The 24,461-nt window shown below is 44.8% G+C and overlaps 1 protein-coding gene across 2 annotated transcripts in view; it reads left to right on the plus strand.

Moving 5' to 3' along the window:
* edil3a (EGF-like repeats and discoidin I-like domains 3a) overlaps positions 1–24,461 on the plus strand; it is an 81,789-nt gene that overhangs the window by 43,977 nt on the left and 13,351 nt on the right. For both annotated transcript variants that reach the window (XM_062454470.1, XM_062454471.1), the window contains 5 exons: positions 298–411; positions 7,745–7,926; positions 12,779–12,934; positions 14,113–14,257; positions 14,398–14,582. In XM_062454470.1, the coding sequence (XP_062310454.1) occupies positions 298–411; positions 7,745–7,926; positions 12,779–12,934; positions 14,113–14,257; positions 14,398–14,582 (782 nt within the window). The remainder of the gene's footprint in view (positions 1–297; positions 412–7,744; positions 7,927–12,778; positions 12,935–14,112; positions 14,258–14,397; positions 14,583–24,461) is intronic.

Below are 24,461 nucleotides of genomic sequence, written 5' to 3' on the forward strand. Positions count from 1 at the left end.
GAACATGTTGCAGTTGTAGTTGAACAAAATACCAAACTAACTAAAGTTTGGTATTGGTGTACAACAACAACGTTGAATCCCAAGGAACCATTTGATTTATTAGTTTCCAAAACCAGGCCCTTCTGCCTTAGTGAAAGTGTCTTGGGGAAGGCAGAATCAAGTAAAAAACGGTGCAAATTCAATAAATACTCGCTACCAATGAATGCAAATGAGAATGAGGTCCAGCAAATTGCCAACATAACTGCTTCAAAGAAGTGAATGTGCCTCTTTTCTGTTTCCCTGGCTCTTCCTTGACAGATGTTAATGAATGTGAAAGAGACCCGTGTAAGAATGGAGGCATCTGCACTGATCGGGTTGCCAACTACTCCTGTGAATGTCCTGGGGAGTACATGGGAAGGAACTGCCAATACAGTAAGTCCTTTGTTATTTTTGTACTCTTTCTTTTTCCAGACTTCATCGTGTGACTATGGTCCCATGGTTTATATTTACTACGTGTCTAACCATGTATGAAGAGGTTGCCTCAGGCCTGGCAAAGAGGGCAAGAATGTTTGTTTTGTTTTTTTAAATTAGAATGTCTCCATTTCTTGTCATATCTCTGTCCATCTTTCTATAGTTAGATCATATCTCATTGATGTGTGGACATTGGAAAGCATTTGTATTACTTACAAAATATAATTTACAAAGGCTCCACCTTGACTGTAGACAGTGAATGACGTAACGATCACGCAATTAAATAGTTACCCAAAAATCAATCACGCATGTTAAAGTCCAATTATCATATCTAATATATGCACGGTGGTACTGGGATATCCGGCCGGTTTGGCGGCTGTTAGTTTAGTGGGTATAAACCGCTTTTGTCATATTCACGTTCTAAATTGCACCGAACACTTGGTCTACTCCCATCAGATATTTAGTGGCTGAGGTTGAGATCCTTACAAAATGTCTGTTATACTTACAGCTGCATGTTCTAGTTTTAAGTAGTCCTCTGAGACCTGAACTGAATATTCTACAACACATCATGCCTTGGAGCATATTTTGTAACCACAGATTCCGTATAGTACAATGGAGAAAACAAGAGGTTGCTACAGCCACTGCTCTGCCAGTAAAACAAAGAGGTTTTAATTTGATATTCAAGTTGTGCATTATGCTATCATGTCAAACATCAGAATTCTAGATGATCTGTCAGTGAGCATGGAAACAGTCAGGGTATCCTAACATGTGCAAGTGAGGTATTGATATTGATACTGTATTTCATGTGTACTGCAAGCTCATTAGTTTGAGTAATGACGCAAATGTATGCAATAGGACAGAAAGGGAATCACACAATTTGATTGTGTGATTGACATTTCCCCAACTTCTGATCAGCTCTTCTCTGCTGAAGCTGAACATTTTTAACTAAACTAAAAGTTGTAAATTGCTGATTTACAAGCCCTCTTTAAGTCCAAGATGAGATGCAAGGGGTGTCTTTCAATTTACCAAAATGTCAACAATATGCTTTACAATTACATGCATCAATATGACTTAATTGCAATAAATGCAGTATGCACACTTCCACAATGCCCATTATGTTCACACATTTGTGAAGGACCAAATGGAAGATTGTATGATCTCTTCTGTTATTTTTATAAAATCGGCTTTGGCTGGATGTTTACTTTGCTATTGTCTGTGCCAAAGCCATTTTTATTGTGCTTCATGCATATCAAGCTGTAAGAAAAGATAAAAGATTTTTTTTTTGGAATTGAATAGCTGATTGACATAACAGCCAAATAGCTGTTCTATCTGGTTCGACGACTTGGCCGAAAGAAACACTTGGAGTCTAGACAGCGTCATGTGGTATACGTTTTTTTTTTTGTGAGTTGTGTTGCACAACTTCACATCACTTCAAATGTGAAGGTATTCAGTGTTCCTCTTCGAGTAAGGAACACACTTACTTCCTCTTAATCACCACCTCTGAACAATGGGATCCATCTCCTAAGTGCTTCGACCACAATCTAGAGTGCCAAGTTTTTTACTCGACGTGTGAGTCTGTCAGACATTGTTCTCTCATTAAGCTGTTTATGGGGACAGTCTGTTTCCTCTCTGTACCAGTACCCCTCAGAAATCACCAGTTTCACAGTTTAACCCCAGGCGCAGTTTCACCAAGCAAATGCCAGTCCAAACACATTGTCTTTCAGCCTACACTATTGTTACACTACCCAAGTAGTTGAGTTATACTGAAATATACATATTTTCATTGTATACATACATACATTCATTCATTCACATGAATTCAACCTGTACAGATGTTAGTGTGTTTCTTCTCTTGGCCGGCTCACCTCCTCCCACATATGATATTGATGAGGGTACCTACGTATTCTCCCCTCCAGTCTCATCTGTGGACTCATCAGTATTGGCGTGGCGGCGCTAATTTCAGCGCGGCTCTCATTTGTTCAGGCTGCAGGTAGGGCTTATTGTAGATGGATTCAGCTGTCACGCATAGGCCGTGGTGGCACTAGTGATGCGTGCTGTCGGCGGGGCAGGCTGAAGTGGGAGGCTGGAGGAGGAGATGGGGCGAGGCGGTGGGGGGGGGGGGGGGGATATGCACAGGGGGCATCAGGGTGAGGCCCAGGGGCGGCCAGGCACAGCTGGCGTGACGGAAGGGCCTCCGACAGCTCGTTAACGGTGGCCTCTCTTGTCCACCAGGTGAGTGGTCGCTTCATTACTGCATCTTTAGGACTGCTGTTGCTTGGCCAGGGGGCGGTTTTCCTACGCTAACACAATAACTACTGTGTTGTGATTGTGTAAAAAAAAACACACTTTGGCTGCCAGCATCAGCAGCAACACTGAGGAAGGTTTTTCATTTTTATCTTCGACACCGACCATCAAATACACCTGTTTAGAATTCATACACGTCTTGGATATGGACTTAATGGTCATTAAGTCATTATATTAAAACAGAACGTCCCTGCATGGAATGGTTTGCAAATGGTTAAAAACCTACTAACCAGCTCTTACTTTATTACAAATGTGCTACAATTGAACGTTATGTCAATCGAGCCTACACACTGCCTCCGAAACCTTTGTCTGTCAAAAAAAAGTTCGGACCTGGTCCGATTTTCTGCGTTTTTCGCATCCATAGCCAACATTTTGAGAGTTCTTTTGACAATTCAGAGCCACCGAATATTACAGAAATATATAAATATATATATATATATATATATAATATAATATATAACAGAAAACTTCGGACTCAGTGTGCAAGGGCCTTTACATGTAATTGCTACAACTATGCAGTGATCACAATAGCTGTGAATTATTACGAGTGGAATTCAAGCAAACCTACTTTGAGTCATACATTGAAGGTGAAATAAGAACAGGATGTGTCAGAAAAAATAAAAACTATGAAAGAAATATTCCTTAGAAGATAGATTCTTTTGTAGAAAGGATTAAAATAGTGAATAAAAGAAGTGGCAATGGACAGAAAAAAAAAAATGAAACAAAGAGATATCATGTTCTGATGTTATTGAACTCTGAATCACAAACACAGTACAATAAATAAAGAAAGAAAATCCCTCTGGAAACTCGTCCTGAATAAAGGTGCCATAAGTTTATCCTGTGATGTGTTTTTCTTTGATTTTGTCGTTTGATTGAGGGATGAAAGGATGAACGAAACCAGAATTGTGTTCTATACCCTGCAGCCATATAACACGATGGTGCCTGGCGTGTAGGGGTGTCAGCCTATGATAAACATTAGTATTCATGGCTTTGGAAGGTGGCAGGGTGGGATTTACCCCCAGATTGTCAACCTGCAAATGGAACTAGGATTATATCTCAACACAATGGTGTATTGGAATTTCTTAGCCATCACTTTAACACTAATCTCTGATAAGATGGGTTGCCTCCACAGAGCGATTTTCTGACTGAAAACCCTCCCACCAAAAAACATGTGATCAGATTAACTGATCGCATGTTCCAGAAAAGTTTGTATAGAAAACAAAGGCATTGTGAAATGGCTTTTCTTTGCCATTATTGACCCTACACGGCTGAGTGTACACTTAAAGAAAAGAAAATCACATCTTTAAAATATTCATTTCGTAAACAAGGTGACCATGTGACTCCATGAAGAACTGTTGGCCACTGTATACACTCAGACAAACCCACTAGCGTACATTGTCCACTCTCAGGTCTCATGTCACTCTCCACCCTCTCAGGACCCTCGCTCTAGGACTTGACTTAGTCTGTCATATTTTTCTATGGTCACTTTCTCTGTCTCTCCTTGTGTCTCTGTCTTTAAGGGTTCCCATGAGGTGGAGGTGATCTCTTTGCTGTCCTGGCTAACTTGGGTAGCAGTTTGTGCAAATTCTCCAGGGGAGTCTCGCTAAGAGAGTGAAGGTTGCATTTCCGACTATTGATGACCATAGCTGCAGGCAATTCCTGCAGGCCAGCTCTTCCTGACGCTTCCTTTTGGCAAGGGAACACAACGCCTCCGGCTGAAATAGGGTGGATGCATTTGAACCTGTCTTCCAAAATGACCGAAATTTGAACAACATTCCAGACCAAGCATCTGAAAACCGTGTAGAAATGTGGCCTCGGAGTGTCCACAGTGATTGCTTTTTTATACCGTTTGAGAATTCTAAAATATAAATCATGCACAACAGCTGTTGTTTCAGATGTTGTATTCCATATGGAGTTAATACTGGGAATTTGCAAGACGTGGAAATATCTGCTTTTGGTTATTATTAGTGAATTACATATTAGCAGCCGAGCAACATAGTTGACTAACTGTGAGAACGTCATTGCGCCCTTTTGTGTCCTTAGTGTATGACAGTCTTCCATTAGCCTCTTTAAAGGATAGACCTCAAAATATATCTTGAGTTAGAAAGTCTAAGTACTGTTTATAAGGTAAAGATCCTGTGGAAAAAATAAGAAAGAAAATGACCACGATAAAACAAGATTTCCCAACACTGTCATTAGAGCCAAAAGACAGCAATCATGGTGCTTTGTGTGTTGGGGCATGTTGTCGGTACATACTGTAAAGCAGCAACTTGATTTGACTCACACTGCGCTTGTCAAGCTCAGTCAGGAAAGCTGTTTTAAAATTGCAAAAGTATGTACTTTAATTGTAATTGCACCAAAGGAAGTCCTCCCGTTACGTTGGAAGCCTCCACAACACGTCTGAGAACACACGCCAGCCGTCGATGAACGAGATGCTTTAGTCTAGAGATTGTCTAACGTTTTGATAAAGGTAGAGCTTGAAAGAGAGAGAGAAAGAGAGAAAGAGAGAGTGAGAGTGAGAGAGAGAGAGAGAGAGAGAGAGAGAGAGAGAGAGAGAGAGAGAGAGAGAGAGAGAGAGAGAGAGAGAGAGAGAAAGAGAGAGAGAGAGAGAGAGAGAGAGAGAGAGAGAGAGAGAGAGAGAGAGAGAGAGAGAGAGAGAGAGAGAGAGAAGAGAGAAGAGAGAAGAAGAGCAGGAGAGAGAGTGCATGTGTGTGCGTGCACACAATGACTGCTCCCACAGTGTTGTTGCACAGCGTGGAAGCACTCCCCTAATATTTACCAGACTTGCCTAGCTGTGAGGATGCTATTGAAGCAGACCTAAAAGGCACTCCGCCCTGCAGTGTCATAGCAACCTGTTAATGCACCACTGAGCAAAACACTCTAACTGCATTAAACCCAGAGTCGTGTAGGATGCACCAACAGCAGGGGGATAGGAATGTTGCTGTGGCGAGCCTTAGACACACTCTAATGCCCCTTCACCTGGCATGCAACAATGTTGGCATGAACCGGATGTTTATTTACTGTTGAACGAGTCAGGTGGCTGAGCGGTTAGGGAGTCGGACTCGTAATCTGAAGGTTACCGGTACGATTCCCGGCTGTGCCAAAAGACGTGTCCTTGGGCAAGGCACTTCACCCTACTTGCCTCGGGGGGGATGTCCCTGTACTTACTGTAAGTCGCTCTGGATAAGAGCGTCTGCTAAATGACTAAATGTGACTGGTCAGTTCCTGTTCCCTGTCTTGCAAAGTTTGAGATTCATAGTGAAATTGCGGAATATGAATGTCCTTTCCTGTTTCTCGAGTAAACAGGTTGTGCGGTCCAGTTGTCTGTAGGTATAAGAGAATGTTCAGTGATGGATTCAGTAGATGAACAGTAATGTTCCTCCATAGCCATATTGCTTTTAATCACCCCCATCAAAGTGCTGCCACAGGTTACTTTGGTTCCATGGTTAAATCACTCAGTCCTCATGCATATCGCATATCGCTCTAATTGAATCCAGCCTGAGAGGGAATCTAACAAAACGATGTGTGTGTGCTCTGAGAGCGAGCCAGATGTTGTTTCACATTGGCAGGCAATCGAAATTACCATTCTCCACTGGTGGAGTGCTTCTGAAACACCTGCCAGTCGTGTGTCATTCCATGTTCTTGTTAAAGTGTGGATGAGTGCTGTGTATGTTTTCTCTTGAAAATCCCAGGTTTACGTGAAGGCACACAGGGACATTCAGTATCTTACAGAAAAACATGGCATTTTATAGTCAACCAAATCAAAGATGAGTCTATAGGTACATACAGTATGTACCTATAGACTCATCTTTGATTTCTACAGTAATTAATCACCGTCAGTTCATTTTCCCGGACTTTCTAAAGGCGTTCTGTCATGGGCCCAGCTAGGTAACTTTGTTCAGCTAATGAGCTTCACCATTGAAGAAGTGCACAAACAACACTATAGCAGGGAAACATCCTCAAGTTCACAACAAGAAACCTTTGTTTTTGAAAAATTCCTTGGAAGAGATTCTGCTCCATGTATTCATCTCTGTAGGAGCCCCTGTTCCCCCTGAAGATGTTTCGCAGCATTTCTTGGAAGCCAAACAATTAAGAAAGGGACACAAAGTTAACAGCTGTTCGGTTAATCTGAAGGATTCCAACACTTTGAGTTATGTCATTAGCCGCATTTCTCTGTCATGCCTCACCACTTTAACGCTCTGGGTTAGATGGTATTTAAAGCGACTGCAGAGTGTTGACTATGGTGATAATGCTGTCGAGACAAAACAGTCACAGTTCCCTGGGAGCCAGTATCAGGGCCCTCTTCCTGGTGGAGGACCTGGAAAAAAGGCCCCCAGGCCCCCTGAACCCAGGCAGGGTGAAGCCCCCCCAGAAGAGCCCCCTGACTGAGACCTGTGTTGAACGTGGGCTGATTTGGCAAGGTGGACGCATTGAGGACGTCCTGAAGTCGAGTGAGGGTAACGAGAAGGGTTCAACGGACACGAGTCGAGGTGACCTCTCTCTCGGCGACGCCAAGGACAGGGCGTCTGTCGACGTAGGCAGCAGAAACAGCGTTTCCTTCTGTGAGGGCCAAGACACGGCGTCCACAAGCGAGACCCTTCCCGATGTCTCGGAGGGAGACACAACCAGCGATCGAATCCCAGAAACCCAAGCACATGAGGACAGTTTCTGTGAGGGTGGAACGGTTGAGACCGGCATGGTAGATGATGACGAACATGAAATCACTCCCATCAAGAAAGAATGCTGCCCGTTCGGTACCTTTCCGTGTCTAGCTGAAGGCTTTTTTTTCCTGTTGATATGTTGTGATTCATCATTGATCAGAAAGCCACTCACGTCTCACTCTCTGTTCTCACTCTCTCTTGCCCTCCCCCTTCTTCCCCCCTCTCATCTGTCTCTCTCTCTCTCTCTCTCTCTGTCACGTCCTCTCTCTCTCACTCTCTCGATTTCTCTCGCTATCTTTCTCTATCTCTCTCAACCCCTCTCTCTTCAGAGTGTTCGGGCCCACTCGGAATGGAGGGAGGGATCATCTCCAACCAGCAGATCACCGCCTCCTCCACTCACCGTGCTCTGTTTGGCCTGCAGAAGTGGTATCCCTACTTTTCCCGGCTCAACAAGAAGGGTCTGGTCAATGCCTGGACCGCTGCCGAGAACGACAGGTGGCCCTGGATTCAGGTAAGACCACGTCCTTAGCCACAGACCAGGGGAAACCCGTTCTGTCCGGTTATTAGACACAGTTCAATGTTGCGTCCCCATTTTTTTTTTTATCTGAGAATCTGAATCATCATGCTGGATCTGCAATGTTTGAATCACCTACACACTACAGAGCTACAATGTGAAATACATGCCTGAATAAAATATTTAGGTGCGTACTTCCTTTATTTAATGTATACACGCAATTCTGCTTACTGTTCATGCTTGCTATATCTATGAAATGAAGTTAGTCCATATGTGACTTGTTCCATACCTTGCTTTGCATGTGGGAAATATTATGGAGGATACGTTAGGTTTAGCTCAGTGGTTAGAGCATTTGACTGCATATCAAGAGGTTACCTAGTCAAAACCCTTCTAGTTGCTTTGAATGAAAGTGTCTTCTGAATCACGACACATTTTGAATGACTCTGATTGCTCTGCAGCATGACTTTCATGTGTGTTCAACGTGTTTGAATCTGTCAATTGAAACGTGTTCATCCTTAATTTCGGCAATGAAAACCGAGCTTGTCTCTGGGTGGCACAGATGGGTTTGACTTATTGTGTTCATGTGTCCTGTCAAAGTGAGGCACTAAAACGGAATTCTGCAACAAATAGAAAACAGTTTGCAACCGTGCAGCATCCCTTAGGCTCAAAATGCCTGTGTAAATCTCCCAGGGAGTCGGTGACAAGCCCATAAAACGACCCTGGGGAGGGGGAGATGAAATCGAGTAAGGCGCACAGTATAGTAAACTGTATTGTACATTACTACAATACAGTATACAGGAAAACACTGTTTTCTGTAAGGTTAGCTTTAACAAGTTAACCTTCTTTATAAACATTGTCAGGTACATTCACTAGCCGCAGGACTAGATAGATAGAGAGAGAGAGAGCGAGAGAGAGCGAGCGAGAGAGATGAATGAAATAAATTACTGTATGAATGTCAAGGTGAGAGAGGGAAAGACTGGGAGTACATGATCCAAATAGATCAACTGGGGGGGGAGACAGAGCGAGGGAAGGCAGATCGAGGGAGGTGCATGTGTTTGGAAGAAAAGGCGAAGGGAACGCCAGAGAGCCAAAAGAAGGAGCTCCTGCAAAAAGCAGACATGAAACATTCAGGCGGTTTGTTTGGCTTTAATGACGCCACGCGGGAAGGCGGAGGGGAATGCCGGGAACGGTTCTGGAGGGGCTGCTGGGTAATTGGGATGTGAGAGTATACAGAGAGGTGTCCAGTTCTCTCCTCGCTTTTGACTGAGGGGGGAGGGGGGGGGGGGGTCCAAGTGTGGGTCTGAATTTCGGTCTGTGTGTGTACAGTATGTGAATGAGGATGTAAGAGAGAGAAAGGGCGGGGGGGAGGGGGGGGGGATGGTGTCGAAAGAGACAGAAGATAGAAAAGGTACTCACACTTTTTGGTGTGTACAGGCGCCAGACCCAGGCACTACGGGCAAGAAATTGCTTTGTGCAGCTCCAGGGAAATATGCTGTTTGTCTAGGTCCAGCATTGGCAATATCTCTTGTGGTTTGTGATGAATAGTGACAGTGTGGTGCTTTGGCTGAAACAAACAAAAGCCTTTGTGAATGCTAAAGGGGGTATACATAATTATGTAGACTATTGACTGTTTTGTTGTTATTAATCACTTCATGGCGACTGCGACAGCTCTTCTCGGAAAATCTTGAATAATTTCACGAGGCAGGTTCTCACAAAGAGACATTACTGCCTGGATAGAGAAGAAAATGGTTTCAAAAGACCTTTTCTCACTACTTTACGAGCTGTCATGGTCTATAACAGGCATTCCTCATTTCACATTACTGGCACATGTCACAGTTAAAATATCCTCCCTGCATCCTGACTGGAAGTCTTTCCAAATGGCCCGTTATACTTTCCCTAACATCACTGTAATTTGACTATGCCTGTCTTTAGCATGTGTAGTCTGAGTCTTGCAGCTCTGGGGTGACCTACTTTAAGTATTATTTCCCCCTCACAGCTGAACTACAGGAATAGTGAATAGACTTGTCACTCACCTTACTGCTGTATGCACTGAAATTGACCTGTGCTCAGGTCAACAGGCACATTTTAAGACAAAAAGGAATGGGTTGAGACTGAAAAGAGGCATTAGAAGTAAATGTTTTTTTTTTAAATTATCATTACAAGGACACAGGCCGGATTAAGGTCATAGTTCTAGTCATCCTCAGCAATTATTGTCTCCTGTTTAGTACTGAGAGACATTGAAATACCTATTGAGTCAAAGTGTTTTGGGTGCTTAGACCGGCTCATGTCTTTTTTCGGCATTACACCAGGGCTTAGACAAGATGGCTCCATGTTGCCTTTAGTGCTACAGACATTACGATTCATGGTGATACAATCTGGGCTTTTCTTTCTTTGCGAAGATTGAGTTTGCAACTGAAATTGTACCAAAAAAAGATGATGCGATAGTCAAATCAAAATACATCATCATGAAGTTAAGATGTAGTCGTACTACCACTTGAATTAGCCAGTGGGACTACTCTAGGTGCAATATATCAAGGTTGAGACTCATGAGAATCATTGCTACTGTAAAGGGAAGTTCAGATTTGATGGGACCAGCAATAACTCATCACCTATAAGCAACAGAACAGAACATTTGGGAACAATCAGCAAGCCAAGTTATCACACAATTTGTTTTTAAAAGTGTCTTTAATCGAGTTAAATTATACATGATGAGAACCAACTTTGTAGACATGAATCCATTTCGAGGCCAAATTCTGCTAATCTCGCCAACCACCGTAAGCCCTTCAGATAGTCACAGCCGTCTGTGTACATTCAAGATCCAGCAACGTACGCAAACGCTCACAGTCAACCAGTCGGTGTGTCTCAACCTTCATATAGGATCCTGGGGACTAGTGACTCTCTCGCCTTCGAAAATTTAGCGTTCTAAATGCGACCAAGGAACAGCACAGACAGCCACATCCGTCTCACGCCTTCTTACAGACTGCGAGAAAGCCCTCAGGACGACTTGAGTGGCACAGTGTCAGCGTAAAGTCGAAAAGGATCAGCTTGACTTGACATTTCTGCCACATTAGGGGCTTAAAAGCACTCCGACTTTCTTTAGGCTTCGTCACCCTCCCCTACTGTTTGGCAAGACCGCGGGGAAATAAAAGAAATGCTTGTCGAGGAGACCATTACCTTAACTAATTGACCATTTATAAACAATTACTCTATTAAAGTCAGTGTGATTACAGGATGCAGTGAGGGGTGTGTGGGGATGGCTGGCTGGCGGGGGGGGGGGGGGGGGGGGGGGTGAGGACCAGCAGAAATGAGCCAATGATCATAGCCTGTCTTCTCCCTGTCAGCACAGTTACTTGAGTCACTAGATTACACAGGAGGAGTCTCAAAGACGATTGGTTATTTTAGTCACTCTCAAGGATCAAATCCTCTTCCCTGGCCCAGCTGAAAAATGCGCCAGCAGACCAAGATGTCTAAAGCACACGTTCGAACTGGGATTTGCAAGTCTGGTTTTAAGACTGGGTTGCAATCTGTATGCAATCCCAAGAGCTGGTCCCTTGCCATGCCTTTTAAACACTCAAATATATTAATAGATTGGAGATTTTAGAATCAGAAACACTCTGATTCTGAAAAGGCAGATTTTTATAGTACAGTTTCTGCATTGCTCAAACCCTAACCGGATTCTTGAAGGAAGACTTGACCATCCAATTTGAGACATCAACTTGGCAGTGATTTCCCCCTGGATAATCTCCACACAGTGTAGAGCTTCTCTTCAATGCCTGCCAGGAAGGGATTGAGATCATGATTGGTAAAATGATCCACATTTGACGGCGTGTCATGTTGATGTACGACCGAAGGAGTCACAGGCGTTTTCATGTCAGCCGTTCTCACTGAATCAATTTCCCGCAAAGCTGACAAACTGCCGTGAGCAGGTCCGCTGCAGATGTTCCAAACAGGGCCCGGCGCACACACACACACACACACACACGTATGGCAGCATGGATGCATCACTATCAGCTTAAAGGACTCGGGTTTGTGCGCGCGTGAGTGGTCATTAACGCTGAGAAGGATCACGGCAATTACCTGATGAGTGGCCCTTTAGTTGTCGCTCGCAAGCCTAATTAGTGAGAAGTGCATCGTCGCTGGTGTCTTTTGGGAATTGAGGAACGAGGGAGGAATGGAGAATCAGAGCTGTGTGATTTCTATCCAGTCTATCCCAGGTCCTCAAGTGCGTAAATGTATGTTTGCCACCTTAAGATTCTTCTCTGAGCAAGAATAAGGGGAGTTTTTGTTTATGTTTGCATAATCCCCTATTTGATGATCCCTCTTTACGTGTGTGTGTGTGTGTGTGTGTGTGTGTGCGTGCGTGTACCACGTGTGTCTGCTTCTCCGTGCACGGCATAACTCCATGCTCCCAACGCGCTTCTCTCTATCCCACGTGCCGTGAGTGATCTTTCATCACGATGGAGCAATTCAACGTAATGGCTGAATACGCGCACACTCTCACACGCTCACCTACGTCTAGGCTGTCGACTCTCTTGCTTCGGCTACAGTCTGCATGTTCAAGCCTTGGTCTGTGTGCCTCGCTGCTTGCGCCGTTAAAGCCTTCAGTTCTAGTACGGCAGGACGTCGACAGGCTACATGTGGTTGACAGACTGGATCTTGTGCGTGAGGATTGATTCATGTTCCCGTCTCTCGCAGACTTTTCTGAATGAGATGAATGACCCTGATCTTACAAATTGACATGGTGTGCTGAGTCTCGTTACTGCATACCACTCGCACAGACACCGACACAGGCCTCCTCTCTGGTGAGGCTCATATTGCCTGCTCTGTTTTTTTCTCTTCTCTTCCACAGATTAACCTACAGAGGAGAATGCGGGTCACAGGTTTAATTACCCAGGGTGCAAAGCGCATCGGCAGCGCGGAGTACGTCAAGTCTTACAAAGTGGCCTCCAGCGATGATGGCAAGGCCTGGAGGACGTATAAAGTCAAGGGCACGGATGAGGACATGGTGAGACGCACATAGACGCAAAAAAATTTTTTGGGGGGGGGGGGTGGTTGTCTCTGTCTCTCTCACACACATACAAAGTAAAACACACACACACACACGCAGGCACCGGAGACCGCACACCAAGTCAAGGGCACGGTCGAGGACATGATGAGATGGCTTTTTAATTAGCCAGTTCACACCATGCTCATCTTCCTGCCACTTACCCCCCTCCAGTTTTACGACTTTTAGATTGACTTTTTTATACTATTTGGGGATACTAGCCACCAAATAGTCGTCCTGGCATTCCATCATTTTGGATGGAACTCTGCGTGTCCTCAAACCTCCCTCCTTTAACCCCAGCCTCCAGACCCCTGGCCAAATTTATGTTCGGATTAAGTTATAACCGTTTAGCCCGCAATTGCTCCCTTTTGTCATTTCTTCAGACTTTATTTTTTGCAACTTTCTTTGCAACTTTTATTTTTGTTTGGTCTGGCGAGAATCCGAACAAATTAATGGGGCTTGCAGAACATGGAACCACACACTTTGTATGTGTTTACGGCTGTTCTTGGTTGGTTTCGGCGGGTTTCTTGGAGAATGCCTGACTGTGAGAGTCTGTTGGCCAGGGAGAGATACTTTGTTCTGCGCAGATTTAGTGATGCTCTGCCCTGCTGGGACCACCCTGTCTGTATGCATGCTGCTGTGCACTGCTGACCTAAACTCACCCACAGAAAACTCCTACAGACTCCATAGCCATAAAACACACACACACCTGTATATATATATATATATATATATATATGGAAATATTATACAGATTCTGTGTACTTATAGACAAATGCAGTATACTGAAACACACACAGACAAACTGCAGATAATAAAACAGACTCTCCCTGTTACGTCGGAAGGCCCAGTCAAAGATTATTGTGGTTTATTCAGGCATACTAAACCACTCGAGAAGGTACGGCGATGTAATTGCTCCGCTAATTCAAAACACACCCGTCTGCTGATAAATGACGAGCTGAAATGGTGCGCGAAAATCGGCTATTTTCCTAGGAACTCGAGCTCGTCGACCTCGAATGGCGGCAATTTTGTTGAATGCAAAGTAGACCCTGGAGACGAGATACGAGACGAGATACGAGAGGAGATCCACGCCGTCTCCGCTTGAGTGCTCCTGCTCACATCTCCCTGTCCTCCTCCAGATTTTCCGTGGAAACGTGGATAACAACGCACCCTCCGCCAACTCCTTCACCCCGCCCATCGAGGGGCAATACGTGCGCATCTACCCCCAGGTCTGTAGACGACACTGCACCCTGCGCATGGAGCTACTGGGCTGCGAACTCACAGGTGACTAGTTTACAACAACCAAAAAAAACACCCACAGCGGACGAAACCCCCCAGGGCCGCTAAAAACCCGAGTGAACCAGTGGCTGAGCGTTATCGGTTGTGTAGACGGTGTGTGGTGCGCTGTTTGTGTGTGCCCCCAGGTTGCTCTGAGCCCATGGGGATGAAGTCGGGTCACGTCCAGGACTATCAGATCACGGCGTCCAGCATCTTCCGAACGCTCAACATGGACATGTTCACCTGGGAGCCTGGCAAGGCTAGGCTGGACAAACAGGGCAAGGTGAACGCCTGGACATCCGGACACAGCGACCAGTCTCAGTGGCTTCAGGTAGGAGCTTACCTTCACCTCTCTTCTCCTCAGACAGAAAGTGGCGACGGCCCTTGGGTACTTATCTATCCCCTTGCTACTTGTGTAGTGTAGCTGGCTCACTTCATATACTTTATGAGATACGCTAAATCAGAGGATTATATGGCCATTTAGTGTCTTGCACACTTAGTTCGATAGGTTGAGTAGTTCACATCCACTTTAAGTCCGTATCTCTTGTCAGGCGACGCGAACCCCTCGCGATACTGACATGGTCGTTTCAAAAAGCAACGCTCACCACTCATCTACTTAGCCTGTGGTGCTGAAATGGCTCCTGTTATTGTTGGCCGCAGCCTAGAGCTGTTGGCCCATAGCATGCATCAACCCTTCGTGTTCATTACACAAACTTCAAACCACCCCAGGGGTTGAAGTTGGAAGACCGTGTCCAGAAACACTGTGTGCTTTCTTGTCCTTGAAGCAGTAAGAGGCGTGTCCTGAAGGGAGACAAAACTGAAAGTTCCTGGAGAGAATAACAATCCCAACCTGTCAACAACACAAATGTTTAGGATTACTCATGGCAAAGCCAGATGTGAATAATTGGATTCCCCCCAAAAATTGACAATTTGTGTTTACAAAGGTGTCCATATTTTACTGTATGAGTTGAATGTTCAAGGGCAACAGTTATACACTATCCCAATAGACCACAATGGATCCAACATTTTGAGTTACGGCTTTTCCAGTGGGACCAGCTTGTTGAATCTTATTTTTATTTTATTTTATTCTTCTTTTAACAAAATATGACGTACTACAGGCAGCAGTAAGCAACCATTTATTTTTCTGAAGCAGTGGGAAGGGACATATATCATCGGATGATCTCAAAGAGTAGGAGGGCCATGCTGTCTCCATGCCCCTCCCCTCCGAGTCTGCGTTAGCCATGACACATGTACTGCTGGCCCGTCGCGACTGTTTGTCTAGACTTAATTAGATTAGCTCAGCCCTGGAGTCAGACATGTTTCTTATCACAGTTGAAAGCCTTTTAAGGACGGAGCTAGCTGTACTCTGGATAAGATACTTAGGATGGCCCAGCCGAGCCGTGCAACATGGCTAGGATTGATTGTCGTGGATAGAGGAAAGCTTTTGGTCTCATAATACACGCTGCGCTGAGAGGAGGAGATGGGGGCCAGGGAAACAGCCGTGAAATTGATGGTTTCCTTTGACAAATAGAGCTTCGTGGCATTGCTCGTTTCTCTACACCTATCAGATCTTCTGCAAGAAGAGAGAAAATAAATAGGCTTTTCTTTGATGAATGCAGATGTTTGCCCAAGGACTTATTGATGTTTGTTTAAGTATTCTGTTACATGCAAATGTGTACATTTGTAGGCGCCCAGGGTACATGTGCACATATGTAAATGCCCCTACTTACAGTTCAATCCCTTCTATGCGCCAGTTGCCATGGCGAATAATTGATTCCCAGTGACATTACAGAATGACTTTAAACTTGATAGATTAATGGAATTAATCAGACCTAATGACAAATTAAGTATTGCAATTAATCAAGACAACTGCAGTGCAGCAGTGGGGAAACACTCCAGAGTGCAAACATATCAGAGAATGCTCTGCCATGCGGACGAATGAAGCAGGTCGCGTGAAACCATGAGGTCATGGAAAACACGGGATCCCGTCGACAGTTGGCTCCTGAGTGGTTTCCAATGCGGTCAACTATGCACCATTTGTATTCTGTGGTCCAGTAAAAAGCAATTGACTTAATCTAACTTTACTGTCAATTTCAATGTCAAGGGCCCTCAAGTGTTTTGTATCTGATCTATATCCCATTCGTACCTGATATGGAGGTTCATAAAATGATCGGTTCATTGCAGCAGTAAATCCCCCAAAGTTTTCAACGCTTTTCGATTTTTATTCAGAGCATTCTCCAAGTACCACTGACTGCTTATAATTCCCATCATGTGCATGCATGCTTACCCTTAGAACTTCCTGCTGAAGTAATCACGTCTGATTGTGAGGCTGATAATTATACTGGAGCCTTCGGTTTCACTAATGATGTGCTCTCCTCGAAACATTCAAATAGAGCTTTGACAAGCTTTTACAGATCGTGGATTCTCTGCGTTCTTCTCGGATGCCATCAGGGGCTGTCCTCAAATTCCCCTCCAAGTTTGTCTCTGCACACCCACCACAAACAACTCTGAAATACAGGTCTGAGTCTGGAAGAAGACAGACACAATTCAGAGCACAGCACGCCAGAGAGAAACAAGAATGTTCCCTCGTCCATCTTGGCCTATCTCGCCCGTCTAACTGTCTCGCTTCCAAAATCCATCCTCATAGCCGTTGCCATAATTAAGAATCCTAATTGACTTGACGGAAGTTTCCCTCGGCTTTTTCGCTTTTGTCCGCAAAACCAGTTTGGGTTTCATGCTGAAGATGCTTTGCACGGTCAGTTAGTCAATTAAATCGTTTTCGGTGTCAGCTCATTTATTTCTCTCTTTCCTTATTCGCTATTACATTTTTCAAAGCCAGATATGAAGCCTAAGGTCAATTTTAAACCTGTATTCAGTCAGCATAACCACTAGTAACTCTTTCGGTTGTTGCCCCGGCTGGTTCTAGTCATGCCTAGTGGCAGATGACATTACACACAGGGAGAAAGAACCAGAATATTTCAAGAGGTTTTCAAGAGGAGAGCCAAGTGTTCCAGCTGGCATAAGCTGATTAGTTAATTATGCACATTAACATCCACATAGCAGGGAAGATGCCAGAGACTGCGCTTTTCAAGTTTCACAATGTCCCTGTTAGTGCAGAGTGAGCGCACGGGACTCCTGGCAAGTTTCGACTGTTCTAGTGCTTCGTAAGCTGCCGACAGAAGGAAAATGAAGAAAGATGGAACAGAATGCAGTATACTTCCCTCAACGTCAATAAATTGTGTCTCGTCATAACGTTCAACTGTTATTTCAGCAGTAGCTTATGATTGTCAGTATTCAGACCCGGGTCGTTTTTTACCTTGAAGCACCATTAACTCATTTCACCTTGAGTTGCTTCTGGGACACCAGGGTGACTGGGTCTTTGAAACAAGCAGCTTTGGAAGCATTTGAAGTAAACATAGCTATGTGATGGGAGTTTGTTTTTGTTCTGCACGTATTCTTTATCCCATGGCATTATATTTCTACTCATGTCCACCTAAAGCCACCCCTACCCGCCCCACCCCTACCCACCTCCCTTTTCTTCAAAAGATCGTTTCACTTGGGACCCAGCAGTGAGCAAAATGTCATAATCACTGTTATGGTGTAAAGATTAAGTGAGTGAGCATGAGAGCTCTTTATCATCAAGAGCATTTTTCTCATCTCCAGGAGATGTTTATCCTGACCGTGAGTGGATTTAAACGATAGCGGTGAGAAAGCAGAAACAAGGAAAGTGAAACAGCACGTTCTTTGGAGACACGTTCAGGAAGTCAGGTGGCTGAGCGGTGAGGGAATTGGGCTAGTAATCCGAAGGTTGCCAGTTCGATTCCCGGTCATGCCAACTGACGTTGTGTCCTTAGGCAAGGCACTTCACCCTACTTGCCTCGGGGGAATGTCCCTGTACTTACTGTAAGTCGCTCTGGATAAGAGCGTCTGCTAAATGACTAAATGTAAATGTTCAAAGTGTTTTTGTACGTGAATGATGAAGATCAGCTTCATCAACGAAGCTGTGTTGAGTTAATAACCCTCAACTCGGACAAACCTCCAATGTGGTGTGACTCGATCGAACACAGCTCCCGCAGTGGAGTTATCAGGGCAATGTTTGGTTTGGAAACCTAATGTTGTAGGTCCTAAGAATCCCATTAAGAAAGGGTTTCTCGCCAGTGGCTCATGCAGAGTCTGTAATGGAGGGTACACGTTTTTTAACTTTGACTTTTTTACTCTCGATCTTAAGATTGTTTTCCTATTTGTATGTTTCTCTGTGATATGTTAAGTGCAAAATAACCTGTCATGCGTCATTTCACTCTTCATTAGCTCAGCGTTAGTGCAGCTCACACTGCAGGGCACCGCTGGCCCTATACGGCATCATGGTCTGTCCCTGACCAAAATAAAAGTATAACAGAGAATACAATCGGCAACTCTAATCCATATCCTATATTTTACTGTTGTTCTGGGAAATGCCTCTCGACTTTATAAACAGACCTGGTTAAACAGACAGCGGCAGCTTTTGGATCGATGGAAGTTGTTTTCCTTCTAAGTGAGCACGTGGAGGAGAGTAAACAAACTGCCAACTTCTCAGACCAGGTTTAAGCCCCTTCCTTCAAGACCCTTATGAGCTTACATATCTGGCAGAGGGCCAAAGATGAAATAAGCTCTCTCTGAGTGCGCGCGGACATCATTTAGCTCCACGAGATAGATTCAAAAACCCTTCTAGTTCCTCTTGGAGAGACAGTGGTGTGGTGTAGTGGTTTTCCTCCTTAACTTGTTACTACTGCAGGCCAGTACCCTTAAAATCCCATGCATGGGAACCCTGCTGTGGGTTTGCCACTCGAGCTGTAGGGAATAAGGCATTGAAGTATTGGTCAGAAGAAGTGGTGGTAAAGGAAAATGCTAGGGTGACATGTTAAAAGACAACGGGGGTCCACAAAATCTCTGCTATATGCCAATTCTGAACGGTCGCTGGGGCACATTTTCATGTCTCTCCTTTGAAGTAGATCAAAACCGAGTTTGCTTCAGTTTGACTAAAATGAGTCCCATGTAATTTATTTTTACATTTGTTGGAGCTTAACACACTATGTTTGCACTAGATCTAAAGTAGGGAATGTCCTAGCCTACGCCCGTGCATCTTAAGTGGTTCAATTTGGATGTGGGAGAGCATCAACAGGCAAAACAAAACACCCTGCTTCTGTGTAATAAGGACACGTCTGATCCACTCATCACTCACAGCCACCTGGACAGTGTTCTGGTCGTCATGCTACTTCAGTCTAACTATGTATCTGTTTATTTTGGGCCTCAACAACCTGCTGAGGTCATAAACAAGCTATAAAAGAAATCCCATTCCGGGTGCTCATTTGTCATCCACAGGCCCCTTGGTTTTCACAGCCAATTATCTCCCGTATGGTGATAAATATGTGTGGTGTATCTGTGGCATCTTGATAATTACACACAAGCTCAGATGATTGGGGTGAAGGTAGGAAAGGCAGTGGGGAGAGAAAAGTTCTGTGTGGGAACTTTGAGAGAACAAGTCCTCTTTAATTGGCCCATTTGCTAATATTGTACCGTTCAGTGCAGCATTGTGACTTATTCGCACGTCGGTGCCTGATGTGCCATCCCAACAGCAATGGGCATCCCAGCTCAGGTCCTCCCTCGGTGGGTTACTTTCATCCGAGTAATGGGACAATGGGTCATTTTCCAAGAGAAAAACAATGTCGTCTATGGGGGCAATGGAAATGAATTCAAAGATACACATTTGGAGAAGAATGGATTTCGGCTGGTCACCCTAAGAATAGCTTAGCTTTTACCGTTTCGCATTCAATGTCAAATAATCTTGTTATTGTGTAAACAGTACGGCCATGAGAATAAATAACCCATCCAAGGGAATCTGCCAAACTAGCTGGCAATTGTCCATGACACACAAGTAAATATTGACAACCCACATGGTGTGTTTGCACATGTTGAGGAGGTGCGCAAGGCCAATAATTAAACATAATACCCAATTGATTCCTGCTCCGTGGCTGTTAATGTGCTTTTATAGTAATCAAGAAGGCTATTATGATCAGTTGGATTTTTTTCCCACTTGCTAATGAAATTGCAGCCCTGACAAAAAACTCAATTTATTTAATCAATAGAATGACTCCAATGATTGCTTCCTCTGCTCTGAAGAACGACTTTAATTCCGCCTATTGGAACTCCCATCTCCTCTTAAATGTTTATGGGCCTCAAAGATAAAACAAGGCTGCTCCCTGAAGCCTGGAAAACATCCCTTAACAAAAGTTTGTGTATCAGATCAAAAAGAGAAAGAGTTCTGTTGTGAAAAAAAAAAAAGGCTTGGAGATGGACTGTGATTGTCTTGGAGGGTAACAATCACGGCACTCGAAAGGGAAAAAACGACAGCTTGGTGGTGGAGATTGGAACGTGTTGAGCTCTCCGCCTCGTCCTCCTGGCTCAGGCCCTCATTGGCCGCCTGGAGGCTGCTGGCAGTCACGTGCAGGAGGCGGGGAAGCCGCTCACTGGCTCCGCATCAGCTGCTGTCCGATATTGATCCGCCCCAAACGATTCATCACGGCAGTTTGTCCCAGCAGACATGGAAACCAGGAACGTTTTTAAAATTCGAAATCGGTTTAAATGCCTTCTTTATTTGCCGCGCTGCCCAGCGCTTTATCATTATTTGTCTTATTACTTCACAAGCATAAGGGAATCAATAGAAACACCACCTGCAGCCAAGTTGTCTTGCTGAACTAATTGAAGAAACAGTGTTACACAGGTGGTTTCCAATGCAATCAGAGAGACGCACACAAGCATTTAGCCACAGCTGTGATATCCAATGAAGGTGGCAAATATGAAATATAGTCACACTCTTTATGCCCACAGAGAAACAGTTGGTGTGTGTGTGTGTGTGTGTACCATATTTGTATTCAGAGTGGCATAATGTAGGCTTCCTCCAAGATGTTTTTATTAATATAGGGATAATATCTCTGGGGAGTCAGGTGGCTGAGCGGTGAGGGAATCGGGCTAGTAATCTGAAGGTTGCCAGTTTGATTCCCGGCTGTGTCAAATGATGTTGTGTCCTTGGGCAAGGCACTTCACCCTACTTGCCTCGGGGGGAATGTCCCTGTACTTACTGTAAGTCGCTCTGGATAAGAGCGTCTGCTAAATGACTAAATGTAAATAATATGAATGACAATGTATAACAATATTTAGATACAATATAGAAAACATGTTGACTGGTTGCAATGGTAAAAATGAAAAATAAATGATGTATTCCAGCAAAAAGTTGACACTGGTTTGAATGATCATGTTAATTCAAAGTCTAGGGACAATCTCAGAAGTAACATGAACTAATTAGAAAAAAAACACGCCTAATGCAAATTTCATTAAGTAATTATCATTGGAGTCTCATTTTAATCCAGGCCAATATGGCCCTTACTTTGCTTTCTTTTATTCAATTTCCCCCCAGCTAGTGCACTAATTCAATTAGCTTCCAAACGAAGTTACCGTGGGGACACCAGATCCATCTGCCGCTCTGATTCAATCGGGTGCTTTTTAGTGTCTCCCTTCCTACCACACGTTGAACTGCACAGCTCTGCTTATGTGCGTTCAACCTGGCTAATGTTACACCTTTCATTATCTCATGAGCCGTCTTATCTTCTGGCACGCGTCTGCTCAATCCCCCTCACTCTGCTGCCTCTCTCCCCCCCCCCCCCCCCCCTCTCTCTCTCTCTCTCTCTCTCTCTCTCTCTCTCTCTCTCCGAGCTGTCGCGAGGCGCATGTATCTGTTTTATCATGGAATGATTGATTCAGGAGTCTCCGGCAGAGCGAGCCGTAATCTGGGGGATCTGCGGGGGAACGCTGGGATGGATAGCTGCCTCGCATCCAATCAGCTCTGGTTGAGATGGTCCGCATGCGGATCTCTCATGTGTCTGAACCTCATGGATGTCAGTGAAGCTGCGCGGGCGCTCTATCGGATGACGCGTGCTCGCGCGCGCACACACACACGAGCGCATGCTGCACATGATCAGTGACATGACGATAATCACATTTGTTTTTGAGCCGGCCTCATAGCTGAGCACCAACAGCATGTGAATTCACCATGGCACAGTACTTTTTCAGTCTTCGCAAAGCGCTCTTGCCCTTGGTATCGAAGCATCCAGTAAACAACTGCAGGCCATAGAATTGTGCATCTGGAGCCCGACCACAGACCCCGCATGGATCAGAGCTCTCTCTACACTCCACCTCTCCTACACGGAACACAAAGCCCATCAATGCCTTGTACCGTGTAATACCGCTAAACGATTCCATATGAGCACCGTGGTCCATTCCCTTGCTCACTGCCCTTCACCCATTTGAGTTAACTAGACACGCTCAGTTTCTCTGTGTCTCCCCAAGTACATCTGAGGTATTTGGATGTGAAATGTTTTCGTAAGTGGGAGCAGTTGATATATCAGCTTGAATAATATTTAAGTTCAATGCTTCGTTGTGGTTTGGTAAGGTAAGGGGTTATAGGGTTAGGTGAATACCCAGTGAACAACATTTTTTCTTTCTTTCTTTCTTTCTTTCTTTCTTTCTTTCTTTCTTTGACTGGGTGGTCTAAATGATGCTTGAATGAAAACAACCTTATTAATAAAACTCTGGCATGCGTGTGTGCCATTGATTCAACGCTTTTCTTTTATAGTCTTTACACAAGTGACTGTCTCGCTAACACGGGTGTGTCATGTATGTGTCATGTTGTCGGCCTCCATTTTCAGCTCCGCTGTTTCGTAAAAAGATGCTGCGCTAACGTTGCTCTCGTTACAAGCGTGCTCGTTGGAATCGGATGTAAACGTCATGCAGGTGGTGATAAATGGAGGGAAGGAGGAAAGGAGAGAGTGAGGGAAAGAAGGGAGAGGGGATGAGTCGCATACCGATACAAAGGCTGTGTGAAACTAATTGGCCCATCACTCGACCTGCATATTGTTAATCTCCTTTAATTCACAGTGTATTTCAAAGAGCTGTGTAGTATTTGTATCCATACTGGATATAAATATATAAACTGGATATAGTGCTGTGACTTACAGCTCACTGTCATTTGGCCATAAACAACTGGCCAACATTTGACACCCATCCATAACTAATAGAGGCCCTGCCAAACGACCCCCTCTTTACTCTCTGAGGAACGCTGGAATCCCCATGCACGCGATCCTCATAAGCGCAGTAACTATAAGACCACAAGGGTCAGGCTGGTAACATTTAGCACCTTTAAAAGCATTGCCCACTGATCGATGTTAGAGGCAGGGGAAAGAACTGTGTTTGCGTGTCAGGTACTTAGCACATGCTGGCTCGTCTCACGCTGGTCCTCGGAGCGCGGAGTCTTGGCGGCATGACAGTTTCTCACGGCAGAGTTCAGCCTTGAGGTGTCTCCACTTTCGGACTCGACAGAGCTCCTTTCTCACCATTTCAATGCTCAGCAGACGCCTGATAGGACCTGACATCCCGTCGCCCCATGCGGACACAGTTGGTCGTGAAAGGCGCTGCAGTTGTGAAGGAGTGTGTGTTATGCGTGGGTGTTACCTTGAGTTTTGCCCTGAGGGGACCCTGGAAGAGCTTACAGTCTGTCAACAGGCAGAAGCTTCAACAGGACCACATCCTCAAAACATTGAACTGTAACCAGCTAATTCATTTTCATCTGCCATCTGCCTTTCAACGCATTTAAATGAAATTCTTGAAATGGGCCTATTGCAGGCAGACCAATTTTAAAACTGTGAAGACAATTGGATGCAGGCTCCACACGATGGAAAACCAGAGAAATGCAGCTACAGCCCAGTTTTACACTCTTCCCTCTGTTTTAAGTTGGCTGGCCGCCCCATGGCGGAGTTGATGGACTGTGGTAAAACCTTGTCAAATCCACATGCCCGCGTGAAGTCTGTGCGTACACTACCCTGGCTCCTGCGGATACCCCACACACACGCACACACACACACACACACACTTCCCGCGGGCTATATACTGGGTCAGGGTATACGAGCGGTGTAGATTAAGTGAGTCTTCAACACACACAATTAAATAAGCACAGGAGGGAGCTGCTAGCTGGGTGCTACGGATACACAGCGCACCATGAAGCATAGTCGAATCCTGTGCCTGTAAAGCAGCCATGTGCCCTTTTCATCCTCCTCCGACGTCCCCACTTCAAATACAGACATGGGGTTTACGCGCCAGCTCTCATCTTAATGAGCAGACTGGA

The sequence above is a fragment of the Osmerus eperlanus genome, chromosome 28 (genome assembly GCF_963692335.1).
Source record: "Osmerus eperlanus chromosome 28, fOsmEpe2.1, whole genome shotgun sequence".
Lineage (NCBI taxonomy): Eukaryota > Metazoa > Chordata > Actinopteri > Osmeriformes > Osmeridae > Osmerus > Osmerus eperlanus.